The following is a 20,788-nucleotide window of genomic DNA, read 5'->3' on the forward strand; positions in this document are numbered from 1 at the left end:
ACAAGCCAGTCCGTGGAGGATGTTGGGCAGTGTTTTCTATCTGAACCATCCTGATGTCATTGGTACCGTTTGCCCTTCTGGTACAAGTGAGGCAGAAGAGGGGCGTGGAGTGAGCTGGAGCTGCCTAGGTAAGGAGGCTGAGTGCGCAGGGTGGGGCCACTGGGAGGCAGAGCCAAACGGTCAGAAAAGGATATGTCACATGTTCATACAATACTGATTTAAAATTCATCTTAAGGTGACACCGTATGAGAACTTTTTGATATTTCAACAATAGAAATTCTTCTGGCGGAATCTGGGACAATGCTGCCACACGTGGATGGTCTATATTCATTCGTCTCACAAGAGCAACTGAAAACAACCTGCAGATGCCTTTGTCCAGTTTGCACCAGCATGTGCTGGATAGGGTGGCTCGCGTACAAGTTTCTCTGATGATAAGCTTTCAAGTTAGCCGAGTTTAGAAATGGGTCTTTTGTTCTCAGGAGATGCCCCTCCCCCCACACCGTGTCCATGAAGTGGCTTTCTGCGGTTGCTTTCCAGCTGGCCTGGTTCAAGAAGTACTGGGTGAGCATCTGGCTCTGTCTCCTTGTCTGGACAGGAAAGATGCTTGGAATCATCCAGAGGCCTGGGCTGCCTCCCTCTCAGATGACATCAGGACAGGCAAGAGCTCCCCATGTCTCCAGAGAGCTGTGGTGCCAGGATAAGGGCTGACTCATGGTCCTGTGTTCCAGCAAAGGCTGGCCCTGCTGGGAACCAACTTCCAATCTCAGTACAGCAGGGCTGCAGCTGATAGTGTGCTGGTGCCTGGCCTGGTGCCACTTCCTGACTTGAAGGTGGTTGAGGGTATCTCTGCCCAGACCGAGGCCACCCCCAAGGAGGAGGACAATGTAATACTCAGTATCTGTGGGGGACCCAAGATAGACTCTGCAGCAGGGACCCCAGGTTGTAGCAGGAGAACGGCTCAGGGAGGTGGCACTCCATGGCAGCAAGCTGCGCAGTTCACCCCAGGTGCCACTCCCCTGGGGTCAGATACCCGTGAGTTCAGAGGCACCCTCCTCTATCCTGAGAGGCCTTGTCTAAATACTTCCCAAGGCTGGCTGAGCACTGACATGGCTTCCCGCATCTTCCCCCCCCCCCAAATTAGGGCAGTGTTTTGTGTAAATAGATCCCAGCCCCTGGTCCATCCTCAGGGCATCACCACCTGCAGGCTCCTAGGATGAAGTTGGGACACAAATGGGGGCAGGAAAGGGACAGGCTCTGGCTAATGATACAGATGGGTCACATCAGAGACTGTGGTCCTACTGCAGTGTACCATGGAGCTGGAAGGAACCTGAAATGAGTCTTGTCACCACAGAGACAAGTGGAGGCTCTTGAACCTGCAGCCCCCTTGCTCTGTTCTAGAGTGTGGAGTCAGAGCAAGCCAAGAGGGCCTGACTGGGGTACTTGGTTCCCTTTGGGACTGTGGTTCCTAACTCAGGTAGGCAGCTGTGACTTCTCAACATGACTGTTGTCCCTGCCCTTCTCCCACGAACACTTCCGAGCAACTTCTGGACGGACTAGGGAAGGTGGTGATGAGGATCCATCTGGGCTTAGCTCTCTGACTGCTTCCTGGTCCAGAGCCACAGGCTGTGGTCACTGATTGGCAACCGCCTCTACTGTGGCGTGAGGAGGCACTTGCTGGAGTAGCCTGCTGGGTGTGAGCAGTTGGGTCCCCACCTCTTGGAATTCCCATGAGCTGTTCAAGGGGTCTTCAGGTCAGTCCCACACCCCCTGTGCAAATGCTTAGATCCCTCCTCGTGCAGGATGTACATTCTGCAACTCTGGTCCCTTCACTGAGGAAGGGCCTCACTTCCCTGAGCAGCCTACTGCATGGCTATGGTTAGATTTTCCTGGTCACAAATCTCCCTGTCAGCAGCCCTCACCAGGAGCCGTGCTCCTCTGCAGCTCTTATCCTCCTTTCAGTTCAGAAACTTCCTGTCCATCTCAGCAGCAGCAGCAGCAGCAGCAGCAGCAGCAGCAGCGGGCCCAACCTGAGTGACATGAGGAGCTGGGTGGGGTTGCCTCGTCAGTGGGTAGAGGTGAAACTCCAGGAGCCTGTGCTCTGACCTTTGTCCAGGGCTGGAATCCCCACTCCTGGCTTCCGCCATTTCCCATAGCTGCCCTGGGTGACCCCTGCAGTCACATTTACCCTTTTTCCTAGCCCCAGGCAGTTTGCGTTTCTATTTTAAAGTTCATCCCTGGACAAATGGAGATCGGGAAAGGGGCAGATACCTGTGGTCTCACAGGAGGCAGGCCATTGGGTGTCACTGTCACCCTCTGCCCACCCTGGCCATGAGACTAACAAGGCCCCTCCCTGCTCACCAGGAGCACAGCAGCATCTCCTTGAGTGTCATGCGGAGCTCCTGGCTGCGGAAAGCATAGATGAGGGGGTCAACGATGGAGCTGAAGATGATGAGGACGAGGTAGAGGTTGAAGTTCTTAAAGATGCAGCCACAGGTGGGATGCTTCGGGCAGAGGATGATGAGCAAGAGATGCAGGAAGAAGGGGCCCCAGCACAGGAAGAAAATCCCCAGAAGGATAGTAACGGTGGTGACACCCTTAAGGCAGAAGCCTTGGCGCGTGGAGTGCTGCCTCTTGTGGAGCTGGGGGATGCCCTGAGCGTGCTGGTATGCTCGAGTGAGCATGTGGACATACAGGATCGCCATGAGTACCAGCATGGCTAGGAAGAAAGTGACAAGGCAGATGAGGACGCCTGTGTGCTTGTAGTAGGTGATAAAGAGGCTGCTGGAGAAAATGCTGGCCACCCAGATGCTCACGATGGCCCGTCGTGTCCGAGGCAGTGTCACGATGCTGTGGTAACGCAGTGCACAGAAGATGGAGATGTAGCGGTCTATAGCAATGACACCAAAGAAGCAAAGACTGGACACCATGGAGCTGCAGATGAGCACGTCAATGACACTGTCCAGTCGTTGCATTAAAGCCACAGGGGCCACCAGGGCGCCCGTCTGCAGCAGCAGGATGATAGCAGTCTCCAGCATGGTGCTTATACTTACCATGAGGTCAGACAGGGCCAGGCAGCAGATGAAGTAATACATGGGCGAGTGCAGGTTGCGATTTTTCACGATGGCTGTCACGACCAGCACGTTCTCCACCACACTCACCAGCCCCAGGATGAGGAAGAGGCTTTCCGGGATAGACACGTGCAGGCACCAAGGCTCCGTCTGGTTGGTGGCCAGCTCAGGGTGAGGGGTGGCTGTGTTGGTAGAGTTGAAGGAGTCCAGAAGCCTCTTCTGGGGCCACTGAGTGGACATCGTCTTGTCCAGGAAGCAGGAAGCAGTCAGCGGAGGCTCTGGCTCCAAGTGGTGTCAGCTCCCCAGCATCATACTGGACTCATGGTGTCATCAGGGGTGCCCATGTCCCTTACACCTGCCTCTTTCCATCTGGGTACTTTCTGGTTCTCCTTCACACTTGTCCGCTTTCTGGTTGGACAGGACAGGACAGGCCAGCCACAACACAGGCAGAGTCTAGATACTTCCTGGCTAGTACCCAGAGCTCTGCTATGGAATCTCACCGCTGGAGTGAAGGAGCCTAGCCTGTTGTTCTCCCTCCCTCACTTCTGAACTTGACACCTCCCCACTTCTTAGGCACTTGCCTCTCATATCTGTCTGGTTCCCTGCCTCCCAAAGCCAGGCAAAGCTGAGGTCTGGGGAAGAATGGAGCTTTTAACTGGTCTGCGGAGCCCCTCCTCTGGAGGGTGGCCACATGAGGGGCATGTGCCTGGCGGGGGTTGAGGGTTGCAGCACCCTTGACTGCCTCCAGCGGGCGTAAGTAACACCAAGGAACTGGAAAACCTAGCTTCGGACTGCAGCATAGGGCACCGCATCTCCCTTTGTGACCCAAGCCCCTGGAGATCTGCCAAGTCCCTTTCAGGCACCTGCCCTGTGTAACCCCTACCTAAACCGCCAAACCCATGTCAAAGTCACTTTCCTGGGTTGTCCGCAACCTCCCCCCCCCCCATCTCCCCTGCTGCTCAGTCCTCCAGCAGTCACAGGTTGTGAACTAGGCCCCTCTATCTCTCACCCTCACCACCACTCTCCATTAGAAGCAATGGCATTTCTACCCAAAGCTGAGGCTCTTCATACATAGCAGCAACTCAGCTACTGACTTCAAGGTAGCTTTAGGGGCTGGACCAAGGAGAACGTTCAGAATTAGCAGTAACCATGGGAACAAAAGGCAGGGCTAAGGTAGACAGCTATACCAATGGGCTCAGCTCAGCCAAGGCTACATGTCACACTTCATGTCCCTCAGCCAAGGCTAATGCCACTTCATGTCCCTGAAGTCCCTACAGAGATACACTTCTGGGTGTGGCAGGAAGCTTGTCACTTCCTGGGAGCTGACTGGCTAGAGGGGATCCTGAGGCGGTCTACCAGCATTCTTCAGTCACATCATCTCTTCTGACTTCCGTGGACAGACCTCTCCCCAGGCCACAAGCCTTCCCTTGAGGAGTCTCATTTCCGCTGCGGAGCACATGCCAGCCCTGGAGCCAGGAACCAAACCAGGGCAGCTCTCTGTCTCCAACCTCTGTGGGCCAGCAGCTGGGCATGTGACTTGACAGTGGTCAGGGGGGCAGCACGCAGGGGTGGTGTCAGCCCACCCCTGGCCACTGCTGGGCTCTCCATGGTCCCCAGTGCCTTCAGCACAGGATGTGCCCTTCCACATACAGGTCATAAGGTAAGAAAGGCAGGAGTGGAGTGAAGAGGCAGGAATTAGCTGGAGTGAACTTTCAGTGTTTGTGACACTCATGTTAAATGTTCATTCTTGTTACTTTTTGAGACAGGGTCTCACTTTATAACCCCGCCTGGCCTGGAACTCACTTGGTAGAACAGGTTGGCCTGAAACAGGCCTGCCTACCTCTGCTGCCAGAGTGCGGGCGATTGAAGGTGTGCACCACCATGCCCGGCTAAAAGCCCGTTCTTTCTCTTGCCAACTCCGGCAACCTCTGGTCACAAAGCACCCCTACAGCACAGTGACTGTGAAAGCACACCAAAGCTATGTGAGCATCCACTAGCAAATGTCAGCCTTGTTTTGTTTTTCAAGACAGGGTTTCTCTGTGCAGCTCTGGCTGTCCCAGACTTGATGCTAGTCACTTCTTACATCTGCATTTTTGCACTTACCTTTTTGTTTTCACTTAACAACTCTGCAGTGAATGACAAATAGAAAAAGTGACATGCTCTAAGTTGAGCATTTCTGTTCAGGACTACTTTCCCAGATCAATTAAATATAATTACACCAGAGTTATGTTGGGCCTCTGCACTGTCCTACCTTGCAACATCATATAAACCAGAATCTTCCAATTTATACTTTGTTCACACTAAGAGCCACCTGGTTATTTGGGCAATTGAAACATTCCTGTTGTGTAGTGTCTGTGGACATGTGGACCTTTGCAGCTTGTGGCTAGCCTAGTGTCCATGGATATGTGGACCATCGCAGCTCATGGCCAGCCTAGTGTCCACGGACATGTGGACCATCGCAGCTCGTGGCCAGCCTAGTGTCCACGGACATGTGGACCATCGCAGCTCATGGCCAGCCTAGTGTCCATAGACATGTGGACCTTTGCAGCTCGTGGCCAGCCTAGTGTCCATGGACATATGGACCTTTGCAGCTCGGGGCCAGCCTAGTGTCCACGGACATGTGGACCATCGCAGCTTGTGGCCAGCCTAGTGTCCACGGACATGTGGACCAACGCAGCTCGGGGCCAGCCGTATCATAGTCAGTGCTGCTGGTAGTTCTTGCTGCGCATCATCCAGCAGATGCAGGCATGTGTTGATGATGCTGAATGACATCTACCAGCATAAGCTGTGTCTTCAGCCATAGTAGATGTAGCCAAACCACTTTGCAAACCGGTGGACCTGTTTCATAAACTGTGTGCACACCCTCAGGTGTCCCTGGTACAGGTATATAAAGGAGAGTGACTCTGGGTGTCCTGAGTGTCCCATGCTTCCACAAAGCCTTTATAGATGAAGGAACTCGCTCTGCCACACTCACTCTAGCTATCTGACACCTACACATGGGCTGTATTCCGCTTCTGGAGAAGGGTCCCAGGTCAGATGGGGTGGGCAGAGCCATGGCTGTGGAGGCATAAGGGTCTATGCACGGCGGACCACATGATGCGCAGGCACTCTGTAACTGCAGGCTACTTTTCATTTCTGGGACATGAAAGGGCAAGTACTCCCTGCCCAAACTTCCTGTGCTCTCACACTTCAGAGATGCTGATTTTACTGGCTTCAGAATGAAGTCTTTGAGACAACCAGAGTTCACCCTCCAGACAATCTGACATCAAAGGGTGGGAGAACCACAGTCCTTGGCAGCGGCAGCCACATCCTCCTTGGCAAGCCCCTGCAGATGAGTGCTGACAGTAGGGTGACCATGCTTTGGGACTAATGTGGATTGCAAAGTCACAAATGCTAGAACCCTCAGAGAAAGGACTAGTGAAGCAGAGCTGTGAAAGCCAGCTTGCGTGATGCTGTGGTGGGGCCTGATTGCACTTCAAGTTTGATTTCTCAGTGGCCTTGGAAAAATACATGACAAATGGCACACAGGAATGACTATCTTCTGGGGGGGGGGGCACAGCCTGGAGATTGGCTAAGGGGAGAGGGTGCTTCATGAAACAAAGAGCAGCCTGCATCCCAACAGGCAGTCACTAGGGAGAGGCTTAGAGCTCCCCTTAGGAGGTCTGCAAAGTCTCCTCCACCCCCAACCGGGGCAGCGTCAACTCAACTCGTCCCTTCTGGCTCTGGTCACACAGGACAGGCTATGAAGAGACGGCTTGGTGGTAAAGAGTACTGGCTGCTTTTTCAAAGGACCCAGGATTGATTTCCAGCACCCACACGCTGACTGAGAAACTGTGATAGCTGGGCCATGGTGGCGCATGCTGGGAGTTTGAGGCGCACCTGGTCTACAGAGAGAGGGCTCTATGACAGCCAGGGGTACACAGCGAAACCTTGTCTCAAAAAACAAAAAACAAAATACACAATTACAATTGTTTGTGATTCTAGTTCCAAGGGACGCCATATCCTTTTTTGTGTATCCCTTTCTGGTTTCTGTGGGCACTGCAGGTACGTGGTGCAGACACACATTCAGGCAAAACACCCATACACACAACAAAATGGAAGTTAGAAAGGCCATGTCACCGTGTCTGTTTGAAGTCCTTCATTTCCTATGAACTTTCTCTGGGAGGCAGCACACAGGCTTTCTCCCTGACTACATGAGAATACACAATAAGCAACAGGGGACACAGGCGGGCACCTCCTGCTGACTCAGGAGGGCCCAGGGAGGAGTGGGACACACTATCACCCCAACCTGGGTGTCAGGCCAGACTTGAAAGCTGTTTAGATGACATGCAGATTAGGAGTGGTGTCACACAAATTTAATCCTAACACTCGGGAGGCAGAGGCAGGTGGATGGATCTCTGGCCGTCCTGGTCTACACAGCAAGATCCAGGCCATCTAGGGCTACACACTGAGACCCTGTCTCAAAAAGTTACTTTTCTCGATGATCCACAGATGATGTGAGTGACTGGTTTTTATTTTCACCATTAGAAATGGATTCAGTTGAAAATTACTTAAGTCTGAGCAACACTTCCGAAGCCAGTTGTTTGACGGCCTCTCAGCAAACAGGCCTGGAGGTGGGAAGTTTCCCGAAGGCCTAGCGCATCCTCTCTGCTTCGCTGTTCTTAGCACACTGGCTCTTCACTTTGGAGTTCATTGCCTCGTGGTTGTAGAATAGCGGCTGCAGCTCCAGATATCATCCCCATCTGGATGGACTTACAGCTGCTGAAAGGAAGAGGCAGGATGCCAGGTTTTCTGTGCTTGCTTGTCATTTCCAGCACACACACCCATTCCTAGCCGATCCCCCCTCCCCTCAGCTCAAACTCACCACATGCCACTCCAACCTGGAAACTGGAATTTAGACACTGAATTAGAACCATCTCAGCAGCACCCCTCCCCGGCCTGGGTGTAGATCTCCCTCCAAGCCCAGGAGTCCGTGAGGGCTCTGCCCCTCAGGCCTGCCCTCCCCGGGGCCCGCTGGACCCAGATTTCATGGCCTTGCCAATTCATGTGGAAACACAGACGCAGCACCAACACGTGACATGTGACTCTTACAGGCACTTATGTTGAATGCAGAGCCCCCCTGCTAATGGCCAACTTAGAAATGAGCTGTGACATTTAGGCTGACTATAGGTGGGTACAAGTCAATCCTCAATGTCCTGTTGAGGGGGACAATGCTGTAGGCCCCTGCTCAGTTATTTCAAGAGTTCCTTGCCCCAGGGGCCCTATTAGGACCTCCTTTCAAAGATGTTTTATATTTCTATGTGTAGGATTGTATGCTGCAGCTGGAATTACGGGTGGGTTGTGAGCTTAAATTAAACCCTGGTCATCTGCAAGAGCACCAAGCACAGTGAGAGTTTTTAACCCAAAGCCCCCCCACCCCCTTCTCCATTTATTTGGCGACCTCCATTATTTGGAGGTCACAGGTCAACCTACAGTAGTTAGCTCTCTCCATCCACCATATGGGTCCTGGGGCTTGAACTCAGGTCAACAGGCTTGGCAGCGAGTACCTTTCCTCACTGAACCGTTCCGATGGCCCTCAGGACATTTCTGAAGCTTTATTTGTACCGAGTCCATACAGGGTACATCCCGTGATGTCTGAAACAACATCTGAACTCTCAGGAAGCAATCAGTGGACCAAGACTTAGGTGGCCATCACTGGTCATCTTTCAGCCAAGATCCTGCTCTCCAGACGCTGGAGGGCACAGCTGGTCAGGGCTGTCCAGGAGACCCCTGACACAGCGTATAACATCTCAGTAGCCTGGATCTTTGCACAGTCAGACAGTTTAGGGGACATGGACCTTTGTCCTTGCCTGCCTGTGGCCTCTGTAACTGCACTGGACTGGGGTCCTCGGTCAGGGCTGCCCACTCATCCCTGTGAAGTAGCCCTGCGTTGCCTGGGACAACTTTCTGCCTCCAACTTGTTTCTTTGGCTTCTCTTTCTGCTCTAGGGCCCTCACGCTGCTGAAGTCTCTTGGAAGCAAGGCTGGCTTGGGACGGTCTCTCTGCTTCTTGGGGTTACAGAGAACACTACCAGCCTGGCTTGTGTGGACCAGTGTGCACGCGCACGCTAAGCAAGCAGCGTCAGCCCTCTGAGTCTTCTAATGAAAGTGCTAGGCTGGGAGTGTCAGTCAGACCACGTGCCAGGCCCTGGGCTTGATCCCCACCACTGCAAACATATGGGTGTACACGTGTGGACGGTTCCGTGCCCTCTAGCAAGGAGCGTGTAGGGTCCTCACACTGGAGACTCTGGGGCGGCCCCTTCTATGCACTGTGTGTGAGGCACACAGTAGGGTGAGTGTGGTGTGGGCCCACTGCTCCTGGGACTATCTCTGAGGCACTGGAGGAAAGCTCACTCACAGCCAAGCACAACCCACTCCCACTGGAGGGAAAACAAGACACGGGCAGATGTCACAGGCAGCATTTCTACTCAGGGAACTGGTTAATTCCAACCAGGAAAGAAATCAGGAACATAATTGCACAGCTCTGGGCACAGCGTCTGGACAGCTCAGTCCCAGTCCCCCTCGCCCTCAGGATTGTCCTCCCGAGGCACCTCCAGGTCGTTGAAGTGGAAGTTGGCCATCATGTCACGGACGGCCAACATCAGCCTGTTCAAGCCTTGATTGTGGTTCGGAGCCCTGGCCACTCCTTCCTGCAGCCTCTCCCCCTGAACAATGAGACATATCTAAGTGGGGGCTGACTGAACAGACTTGACATCCTGTGTTCAGCAGTCTGAGGTGGCTCAATCCCAGGATTGGGCCTGTCCCCTCCCAAGGTCTCTGCCCAGAAGATGAAGCTCTAAAAAGCCAGACGAATGTGTTTAACCAAAGCCAACCTACCGTGATATGAAGCGTCTCTCACCCTAAAACCACTCACCTTGGAATGGCTACTGCGACTGCAGAAGGCCACACCCCCACTTCCTAAGCATGGCACCTCAGGCAGGCTCAGGCTCACCGTTCCTGCCTCTACCCTGCGCAGGACTTGCCCGTATCAACTTGGGAGGGAAGACCAATGTGCTCAGCCAACATACCTCTGTGGTGTAGTTTGGCAGTAATGACCGGAAGAAGAGGGCAATTGTGTTTCCGTGGCTCACTGGACTCAGCCTGGAGATTTAAAAAAAGGGTCAGAAAAATGAAGGTCAACAGACACTGTCAGCTGACCCTACCTAGCCACCTCCCAACCGCTGGGGACAGGCAGCCTCTGAGTGGACCTGGGTAGGCAGTGACAATTACAACTACTACCCAGCCTGGGGTGGAGCTGTGGCCACCCAAGGGAAGTGAGAGAAGGAGGGGTAATGTGTTCCAGATGCGGGCTCTTGGGGGACCCAGCCCGCACGGAAAGAAGACGAGGTGACTGCTGCAGCATGTGAAGGCTGGGGAAGGAACAGGCGGTTGGTCACAGAAAGGCAGGCAGAAAGGCCAGGGCAATGACAGGGGAGCCCCCTGCAGGGGAGGCACACAGCGCACAAGCAGACAGAATGCTAGGAAGGCTAGGCCATGACAACCTGCAGGATGCTTGTGGGTCCATTGAAAAATCCTTTTTGAAAAATTTATTTATTAAAAAAAGAAAAAAGAAAAAAGAAAAAAAAAAAAGAAAAATTTATTTATTATGTATATAGTGTTCTGCCTGTATATGAGCCAGTAGGGCACCAGATCTCATTATAGATGGTTGTGAGCCACCATGTGGTTGCTGGGAATTGAATTCAGGACCTTTGGAAGAGCAGACAGTGCTCTTAACCTCTGAGCCAACTCTCCAGCCTGAAAAGTCTAACTAACAGAGCATCCTGCTCACTGTGCTCTCTCTAGGAGGCCTGTGCTCCTTGCCTAACATGGACTGAGGAGCAACAGATACAGGTAAGGCACTGTGAAGGCTAGGGGCGAAGGACACGAGCTCTTTCATGACCCAGACTCCAACAACTGCCCACACGCACACGGCAGCCTGTGACTCAGACATGCTCCATATTAACGCTGGGCCCATCCCCCCACTCTCTTTGCTCAGGCACTCACTGGACCCTGCACTCTGTTCTTGGAAGACAGTTTTGCACACGACAAAGTATCAGTTGCCACCCTCTGTCAGGTTGGGGGCAACTGTCCCTTCCCATGTGGCATGTCCTTCTCAGTCATTTCTCCCACAGGCTCTTGTGCAGATTTGAGCCAATGCTCGTCTCCAGGTTCTAGGTTTGATATCTATGTGCAGTGCACCGGCTCACAGGTGGCTCCTTTACTTTGCTTCTTGCTGCACTTCTCAGCCTGCTACAAAGCCTGCAGGGAAGTGGGCAGACCTCTGGTAGATTCAGAGGCAGCTCTACGTTACACTGTTTCCTTCCTCCTGAGCGGACAAAGCAAGGAAGGTACCTTTCTGGTCTGACGTACGAGTAGATGGTGTCCAGGGGGGGCAGAGGGTCAAAACCCATCACAGACTGTGTGGTCACATCCTTTAGGAGGGGACACAAAACAGAGGTTAAGGAGCACTCCTGGCAGCTCATTAAGGCAGTAACACAGATGGAAGGCCCAGAGAAACTGGCCAAGGGGAAGAGCCCTCTGTTCCAATTCCAGCTCCACCTGGCACCCAGGCCAACTTGTGGGTAGCTATTCTGTGACTGGCAAACAAAGCCCCCACTTTCGGCATCCCCCTCTTACCGAGGGAAGGGCAGCGACAGCCTCCTTGATCTCAGAGAGTATCACATGGCGGTGGATGTTTCTGGGTGCACGCTGGTACAACACTTTCCGCCTGAGGTCATCAGAGGAGACAACAGCAGAGAGAGGGTGGACACTGTGCTGCCAGGCCAGAGCTCTGCCCAGAGTGGACTTTGAACACAAACTCTCGCCTGGCCTGCTAGCTGGTCCCTTCCTCCATGAAACCAGAGTGGGGAGAGCCGTGGGTAGTCTGCTGAGACACTAATAAGTAAGTGTCCACCATGGAACCCCGGGTGTGCTGGCCCTTACTGCCTCCTGCCGGGCATGGAGCTGAGAAGCCGAGCAGGGAGAAGAATCTAGTCCAGACAGTACTCATTAAGACTGAGAGGGCTGGAAGCCATCGTACTTCCTCTTCCTGCTTCCCCAGACAGTCTAGAATTTAGCCCCATAATCCTCTTTTCCTTGGCTCAGGGCAACAATATCGCCAGGATGAAACAGAACCCTCAGAACCAGCCAGCCTGGCTATAGCTGTCCCCAGAGCCAGGATGCTGATGAGGACCATGAACAAACTGCAGAGGGGCACAGGGCTGCTTCTCAAATGCAGCAGGCAGCTGGAGGTCACGGAAAACCCCACATGCAGCAAAGCAATCACCATAGAAATATGGAGACAGAACATGGGGGTGCGTCACAGCCACACCTCTTACCCATACCTGTGTGGACAGCAGCAACCATGCCCAAGACTCCCTGATGGCTCCTTTAAAGGCAAGCCAACATCAGAGGCCTCGTGTCTGTGGTAAGACCCAGGAGGAGACACAGAAAAAACTCCTGCCAGCAGGGCACCCTCCCTGAACTAGCTGCTCACAGGGCTGCCAGGCTCAGCTCACCTGTTCTCACAGGCCTCCACAGCAGGGTCCCCAGCGTCCACTGCTTGCAGAACTGCACGAACATTTTCCTCCAGCCAGCTCATAGTGGCGGGTTCTTTCCAAAGAAAGTGTGACCTCCCCAGGTACAGACTGATCAGCTGGCTCAGGGCAGGGGGCTGGCTGTGGAAGAGCAAGGGTTGAAGCAGACTTTTGTCAGAGCAGGGTGGTGGGAAGAGCTATCCAGGGAAAGGAAACCGCCCTGGAGCAACGCTGCCCCTCGGCTGCTATCAGGGACATCCCAGCTCCTGAGGGGTTGGGAACACTTCTTTTGGCTTGAGTTTAGTAATACAAATCACATGACAGACATGTGGGGAAAAAACCCACACTAACGAGCCTGTTTCCTGTGTGGAACAGCACTAAAGGATGGCCCACAGCTACTGACTAGGAGAAGGGTGGGCCATGGCATGATACAGTCATCGTCTTTTTCTTTCTTATGTTCTGTGTGTTTTTTCTTTCTTATGAGAACTACAATACAGAACTCTGGGAGAAATTAACGACAGTAAAGCTCCTTGCCTCCACCTTCCTACTCCTCCCTCACGTGGGTTATGCCTCCTGGCATCACGCCCTGCCCTCAGCTGTTCTAAGAACCTGTGGATCTCACTCCTTAGACTACAGAGGCTGCTCACCTGCCTCATCGAGGCAACATGTGCTGCACATGGGTGTGCAATGTGCTGCACATGGGTGTGGGCTCCAGGGCCTTCCCCTACTACTCTAGGTGGGCAGTGCCCCCTAGGACAGGGTGAGGGGAACAGTGCCTACAGTCTCGCATCTGTGGCAATCCTTACCTTATCTCAGCGTCTGGCCCAAAGAAGCGGTGGTTTGAGACTGCTGCATCAGGCCGCACACTGCAGCACTCCAGCAACGGCATGAGAACTGCACAGACAAGGACAGGCTCCGTGATTCTGCAACCCTTGTCCTGGCTCCCAGCCTCATGGCAAGAGACACTGGGAGCTCCCTCTGTCACGTATACTACCAAGTGTTCTTAAGGTAAAGGGAGCTGCACGGCCACAGGGTCATTTCTGACGACCGTTACAAACCTGTTCTAAGTGGAGTCTCTCAAGCCAGGCTCTAAGGTACCTCTGAACCCTGGGGAAGCAGACGCATGTCTGGTACACACACACACACACACACACACACACACACACACACACACACTCTCTCTCTCTCTCTCTCTCTCTCTCTAAAGAATTTATTTCTTACTTATACAACATGTGAGTTAGGAGGCCAGAAGAGGGCATCAGATCACATTATAGATGGTTGTGAGTCACCATGTGGTTGCTGGGAAATGAACTCAGGACCTTTGGAAGAGCAGACTCTTAACGTCTGAGCCATCTCTCCAGCCCATCTGGTTAACTTTTCTCCCATCTGCATCCAAGAAGACCTCCCTATCACCTCTAAGGGTGGCTATATGCTTTAATCACATGAAGGTCGGGCTGGAAGGCAGACTAGAGAGTACTCGGCTGACTGCCCTGCAAGAGCTAACTCTGTAGGGACCAGGATCAGGTCGGTGGCCAACACAGAGCCTGCCTTGATGTAGTGCTGTTTACCTAAGTGTCAGCTTCTCTAAACAGCTTGAGTGCTGGTACTGATCAGAAACAAGTCCTCCCAGGGACTTCCTGGGGGCATGTTTGTGCGGCAGCTTACTGCAGTGCAGCACGTGGGCTCCAGTCTATACCTCATTGGCTGGTCCACAACAGAAAAGGTGCCACTAGCTCCATCAGGGCACAGAAGGCAGGGGCAGCTTCTAAATGATGGCGCTAACTGTGCTATTTCTGCCTGACGCTGCCAGGTCTCACTGGCAGGCAGAGTTCTCACCAAGGCTCAAGGAACTCAGAACTACAATGTGGTACCAACTCTGGGACTTTGTAACAGAAAAGCAGCTGGCCCACAGGACTCTTGTGACAATGTCACTTTGTGTATACTCTTAAGAAATATCTAGCAAGTCATCGATCACTTTGCTCTCCTGGCCGTATGCCTGTGAGAACGCCTGGGCAGTGTGCCAGGGCCGCCTCCTAGCCACTCACAGCCAGTGCCGTCACGCTGCCTCAGAACTTCTCAGCTGCTACTTCTGTTTTGCCTTTAGTACCGAAGGCCATGTAACACGTGTGTGCTGGCAACGCCCACTCTCCCATGCTGAGATTAACCCCAGGAGACAGCTGCCCCTCTCACCTCACACTGAGCTTATACTCTTTCCATTAAGTATGGGGAGGGCTCTGACCTCAACTCAGTCCCCAGGAAGATGTGGCACTCACCTCCAGGGAACATGGTGAGCGCCTGCTGTATCAGGAGGGAAGCCTGCTGCCTGGCAGAGGTGAGCTCGTGCTCGGGCAAGTCTGCTTGCTGACTCAGAAGGAAATACGCCAATGGAACTGAGAAGGCAAAATTAGGGAGCTGGGACAGGTTCCGATGAGCCTGTAAGGAATGAAGAAACGAAGTCTGGGCCTCAGTCTTGTGAAGACAAAACATGTGGTTTATAGACGTGTGGCGGATACCAGGTAAGCCCCACAGCCGCCTCCTCCTGGGCCTCTTACCTTAACTCAGGATAGGAAACCCATTTTCTACATGCAGAACAGACAAAAGGACACAAAGGCAGCAATCAGCCCAGACTGATGCTACCGCAGCAGGCGGAGGCTCAGAGCCTCTCAGGACAGATGGCCCTGCCCAGGCGCTCAGCCTTCTTAGCTCACAGTCAACTCCCCAGGAGCGGGCTCTGACTCTACCTAACCAAGAGGGATTTTCCAGTACTTTCCTTTCTTTCTCTGTGTTTATGAGAAGACAAGTGACTTGCTCTGTGTCTTCGTTATTGTGTGTGTGTATGTAGCACACATACATGTACTTGAGTGTGGAGTGACTTGTTCTGTGTCTCCTTTACTGTGTATGTGTGGAGCACATACACGTACATGAGTGCAAAGGCTGAAGGTAATATTGGGTGCCTTTCCACAATTGTTCTCCAAATTATTTCATTATGTATTTAGCGCGTATATATATGTGCACACGCATACCATGACACACGTGTAGAGAACAGCATGCACAAGTCAGTTTTTTCCTTCCATATGTGGGTCTAAGGGTCAAACGGGTCATCAGATGTGGTGTCAAGCGCTTTGCCTGTCAAGCTACGTCTCTGGCTCTGAGACAAGGCCTCTCGGCATTCCTGAAGCCCATCAATTTGTCTACACCAGCCAGCCAGTGCACCTGCCCCACCCTGTCTCCTGCAACAACTGCTTACATCACATGTCACCATGCTCTGCTTTTTGTGGGGGTCCTGGAGACCCAAACTCGTGCCCTCACTCCTGCACAGTGGGTGCTTCACTGCCAGAGCTGTTTTCCTCATCCCTCTTTCCTGGGAACTGTTATCTCACGGAACTCTACAACCACAGAAGCCATCATGCCTGCTCAGCTGCAGCCCTCCTTGCAGCTCCTGTCGCCACGCTTTCATGAGCTCCCGGGATTCTAGAAGCTGGATCTCAAGAAGCAAAATGTTCCGGCCAACCACACTAAGCAGTATGCAACTTTAAATGGCCTCTTTTTGGTTAGTGTAAGAAAAAAAATATATATGGACTGTGAAAAAACTCAAGAGCAGGAATAAAACAAGGGCTTGCCCCCTTGTTCCTTTACTAGGCTCTGCTGGAAGCACAAGCCCGATGCCTCCCTTCTCTACGAGGCGGCCCACGGGGTTCTCCTTTAAACTGTCTAGCAGTCGCAACAGAGAATGGCAGGACTGCTCTTAAGGCATGGTGGCTAGCCTAGTAAGTGGAACCTGTCCCCTCAACACATGTCCACAGTCACAGGGAAGACAGTGGACCTGTCCCCTCCACACATGTCCACAGTCACAGACAAGACAGTGGACCTGTCCCCTCAACACATGTCCACAGTCACAGACAAGACAGTGGACCTGTCCCCTCAACACATGTCCACAGTCACAGGGAAGACAGTGGAACCTGTCCCCTCAACACATGTCCACAGTCACAGGGAAGACAGTGGAACCTGTCCCCTCAACAGATGTCCACAGTCACAGGGAAGACAGTAGAACCTGTCCCCTCAACACATGTCCACAGTCACAGGGAAGACAGTGGAACCTGTCCCCTCAACACATGTCCACAGTCACAGGCAAGACAGTGGACCTGTCCCCTCCACACATGTCCACAGTCACAGGGAAGACAGTGGAACCTGTCCCCTCCACACATGTCCACAGTCACAGGGAAGACAGTGGAACCTGTCCCCTCCACACATGTCCACAGTCACAGGGAAGACAGTGGAACCTGTCCCCTCCACACATGTCCACAGTCACAGGCAAGACAGTGGACCTGTCCCCTCCACACATGTCCACAGTCAGTCTACGTTCTTTCCTGGTACTGCACAGCACCCAAGGTGGACTTAGCGCTCACAGCAGCTGTGGTGCCAGGCCGTCTTCCACTTTTATTTACATGCAAATCTGCCAAGGCACAAGTGACTGGTTACCATTATATGTCTGTCTGTCTGTCTGTCCAGGACTTCTGCAGAATGTGGGTCTGTGTGCTGTGTGTGGGTCCTGTGTCAACCCCAAATGGCACTCTGCTGCATGACTCTTGTGTGGACCACAGTGAGTTCTGGGGTCTTCCCAACTTTTCATCACTATCTGCACCACTGTTTGTGCACACATAGTTGGCGCAGGCCTGTGAACTGTGGCCCTCACAAGGCTGCTGGGACACCTCTAAGAAGACTGATCTTGTTCAGCAGAAGTAACAAGAAAACCAGAGGCAGGAGGCCCTTGGGATCTGCCTGAGGCATGCTCTCACCATCCTATCACTGTCCCTAAACACATATGGCGCAGATCACAGAGGTGAGGAGACACAGCTTCCACATACCTCCCACTCCTGGAAGAGGCGGGTCAGGTACTCGTAGCTCCGGGCCCGTAAGGCCAGGTGGTCGATAAGCAGCAGCATGCACAGCGGGTCCTCATCCGGCTCCAGGCTTCCGGGGCAGCACGGTGAGTGGAAAAGGAGGGAGACAGAGGAAGTGATGTCATGGCTGGAGTCCCCACAGATCTGGGGCTACAGTGGAGGGGGGGCAGGTGGCCATGCAGTCACAGTGAAGACTCACCTCAGGATGAGTTTGCAGTACTCCAGCGCAGTACGTGGGCATCCTCGCTTCTCTAGGAAACTCATCTGCTTGTAGAGGGCCAGGTAGAAGCTCCTAGACCAAAAGCAGTTTGCCGAGATTTAGTGACAGAAAAGTGTAGAGCACAGCAAGTGAGAGGCCCAGCACTGCCCACCCTCCGGGCTGAGACAGCACTTCCTAAGTGGCCAAACACAGTATTTGGGAACCTTCCCTGTGCGTCTGGAGGAAACACACGCTCCACGTTATCTAGCTGTAAATGTACGCACACATGGAAATCAAGCTCCTCCGGTTTTAGACAGGGTCTGACTGTGTTGCCAAGTCCGACCTTGAACTCCTTGGCTCAAGAGGTCTTCTGTTTCAGAATGCCAAGCCTACGCACCCGCACCTCTATGCAGGCTGCACTCAAGTGTATGTGCAGCACTGTCTTTTCCTCTTTTGTTAAGAAGAGAAGGTCTTAAGAGGAGATCTCATGTAGCCCAGGCTGACGTCAAACTTACTATGTAATCAGGGATGAGCTCAGCTGACTCCTACCGCTCAGTGCTGTGACTACAGGCAGTGCCACCACACCTGACAAGCCTGTCTGTGACTACAGGCAGTGCCACCACACCTGACAAGCCTGTCTGTGACTACAGGCAGTGCCACCACACCTGACAAGCCTGTCTGTGACTACAGGCAGTGCCACCACACCTGACAAACCTGTCTGTGACTACAGGCAATGCCACCACACCTGACAAGCCTGTCTGTGACTACAGGCAGTGCCACCACACCTGACAAGCCTGTCTGTGACTACAGGCAGTGCCACCACACCTGACAAGCCTGTCTGTGACTACAGGCAGTGCCACCACACCTGACAAAGCCTGTCTGTGACTACAGGCAGTGCCACCACACCTGACAAAGCCTGTCTGTGACTACAGGCAGTGCCACCACACCTGACAAACCTGTCTGTGACTACAGGCAGTGCCACCACACCTGACAAACCTGTCTGTGACTACAGGCAGTGCCACCACACCTGACAAACCTGTCTTCTTGTTAGCTGTTTACTGATTACCATTTAAAGGAAGATAATTAAAACCTATGTAACTATCATCGTAACTTACGCTCAAATTTTAACAGTTGTCATAGCACTACACATGCGTGCATAAAGCTGGGTGGCTTTAGTTATCGTGGTGACTTAATTTTAGAATCTTTTTCAAAGAAGTAAGAGTTTAACGAAAAGAGACAAAAAACAATACACAGGAATCCAGAGAAGATGCAGACCCAATGCTCAAATGGCTGTGGCTCAGGTGGGGGACTGGCGGCTGCAGCAGACCAGGGATAGCCAGAGAAGCAGAGCACTAGCTGTGAGGAGGAAGGGAACCACACACGAGCTAAAAGCAGAGGGCGCCAGGGCTCAGAGAAACGTAGAAGGGAGAGCGCTGTTTGCATGACCACGCAGGTCCGACGTAAGCTCAGGAGACGCAATACAAAGCACGCCACAGTAGTTTAACCTCATGGGGATGGCTCTTTCTGCCACAGCACGGGAAGCAGACTTCAGATGCCACTGTCTTGAGCCAGGCCTCTGCAGTTCAGCTGTGAACACACCGCAGCGTCCCCTCCATCCTCAGGGACAGGACAGTCTCATGTCACCTGTTCCCACTAAACTGACAACAGTCGCTCACGTGACCTGAGGGGAGCCCATTACTCCCTCTAGCATGGACCAAACTCACCTGTTCTCTGGTCTGCGGTAATCCAGCCTGCAAGTCCCACTGGTGAGACTGAACAAGGGATGGAACGCACACTCCATGCTGTAAAGTGCTCTCTCTGTGGGCCACAAATATGAGAGGAGGTGTCACAGACATGATGGCTGTGACTCCACCAACAACTCACAACAAGCAGAGTCCTGGAAGGAGGGGGTCATGTAACGAGAGGGCTCCTTATGATGCTAAGCTTACTGCAACATACATCTCTAAGTGCCAGAGGGAATTGCTTCATACAACGGGCGCTTGATCTGCTAACACCAGGTACCCACACATGCTCACCAACATGCATCCTCACGAAATGTGCACATGCATACTCACAGCAGCACCATTTCCAATAGCCAGAAAACAACCCAAATTTCCATCAACTAGTGACAGATACAAACATTTCGGTCTACACAGAGATGGAGTATTATATAGCAACAAACAGTGTGCAAGTGTGAGCTAACAGAGGTGTTACGTGAAAGAAGCCGAGCAAAGACTCCATTTGCATGAGCCACAGCACAGCTGCAGACACAGCACGGCAGTGTCCTACACCTGGACTGCTCTAAACCGACTGAGGCCGGTTGTGGAGATGACTGCACAACTGCCATATGCTAAGAACTATGAACTGGACGCACTACGCAAGGGGTCCTATGGCGTACGAACTCCATCTCCAGGAAGCGCCATTGTCACCTGAGGGAGCACCATCTGCCTGTGAGCTGCAGCTGCACTGTGGCAGGTGCCGCTGGGCGAGCTCACCTATGAGATCTCGAGCCATTTCTTGATCCTCCTGGAATCGGCAGGCGTCGCTGAGCTGCAGAAGGGAGTCTACATGATAGGGGCTGGACTGGAGCAGAACCTGCCAGAAAGAAAGGCAGCCCTAGAGAAAGGCCGCAGGGAGCAGCCTGGGGACACGCCCCCAAGGCCACCAGGACAGGACCCACGCTGCGAATAATGACCACCAGAGAAAAGTCTTAGTTTCTGTTTGTTTGTTGGTTTGGTTTCAAGACAGGGTTTCTCTGTGTAGCCTTGGCTGTCCTAGACTCACTTTGTAGACCAGGCTGGCCTCAAACTCACAGTGATCTACCTGCCTCTGCCTCCCAAGAGCTGGGATTAAAGGCCTGCACCACAATGCCCAGCTGTTTGTAATTGTTGCTTTTACTTTTGAGTTTTTTGAGACATAGGTCTGTGTAGCCCTGGCTGGCCTAGAATTCACTATATAGACCAGGCTGGCCTCTAACTCAGAGATTCATCTGCCTCTGCTTCCCAAAGGCTGGGAGTATAGGTGTGTACCACCATGCCTGGTGCCT

General features: G+C 52.9%; 2 protein-coding genes across 7 annotated transcripts in view; both read right to left on the minus strand.

Moving 5' to 3' along the window:
- Window positions 1-517: 517 nt before the first annotated feature.
- MC1R (melanocortin 1 receptor) lies at window positions 518-3,830 on the minus strand. Its single transcript, XM_084755941.1, has one exon. It carries the CDS (start codon window positions 3,306-3,308, stop codon window positions 2,355-2,357), a length of 954 nt encoding a protein of 317 aa, XP_084612067.1. The 5' UTR covers window positions 3,309-3,830; the 3' UTR covers window positions 518-2,354.
- A 3,361-nt stretch (window positions 3,831-7,191) lies between these two features.
- TCF25 (TCF25 ribosome quality control complex subunit) overlaps window positions 7,192-20,788 on the minus strand; it is a 30,789-nt gene continuing 17,192 nt past the window's right edge. The window contains exons 8-19 of one of the 6 annotated variants that reach the window (XM_084757851.1): window positions 20,238-20,337; window positions 19,467-19,560; window positions 17,743-17,835; window positions 17,508-17,613; window positions 14,916-15,075; window positions 13,449-13,536; window positions 12,625-12,783; window positions 11,744-11,834; window positions 11,459-11,538; window positions 10,135-10,207; window positions 9,658-9,771; window positions 7,192-7,826 (exon numbers count right to left, since the gene is read on the minus strand). In XM_084757851.1, the coding sequence (XP_084613977.1) occupies window positions 7,821-7,826; window positions 9,658-9,771; window positions 10,135-10,207; window positions 11,459-11,538; window positions 11,744-11,834; window positions 12,625-12,783; window positions 13,449-13,536; window positions 14,916-15,075; window positions 17,508-17,613; window positions 17,743-17,835; window positions 19,467-19,560; window positions 20,238-20,337 (1,164 nt within the window). In that variant the 3' untranslated portion in view covers window positions 7,192-7,820. Of the gene's footprint in view, window positions 7,830-7,913; window positions 7,956-9,515; window positions 9,772-10,134; window positions 10,208-11,458; window positions 11,539-11,743; window positions 11,835-12,624; window positions 12,784-13,448; window positions 13,537-14,915; window positions 15,076-17,507; window positions 17,614-17,742; window positions 17,836-19,466; window positions 19,561-20,237; window positions 20,338-20,788 lie in introns of those variants that run through there. The other 5 variants (XM_084757850.1, XM_084757849.1, XM_084757853.1 and 2 more) reach the window with 5 other exon arrangements.

This window comes from Acomys minous (genome assembly GCF_964271855.1).
Source record: "Acomys minous genome assembly, chromosome: 14".
Taxonomy (NCBI): domain Eukaryota; kingdom Metazoa; phylum Chordata; class Mammalia; order Rodentia; family Muridae; genus Acomys; species Acomys minous.

Excerpts from the sequence above, each read along its gene's own strand:
- MC1R (XM_084755941.1), bottom strand. The coding sequence starts at position 3,308 with ATGTCCACTCAGTGGCCCCAGAAGAGGCTTCTGGACTCCTTCAACTCT.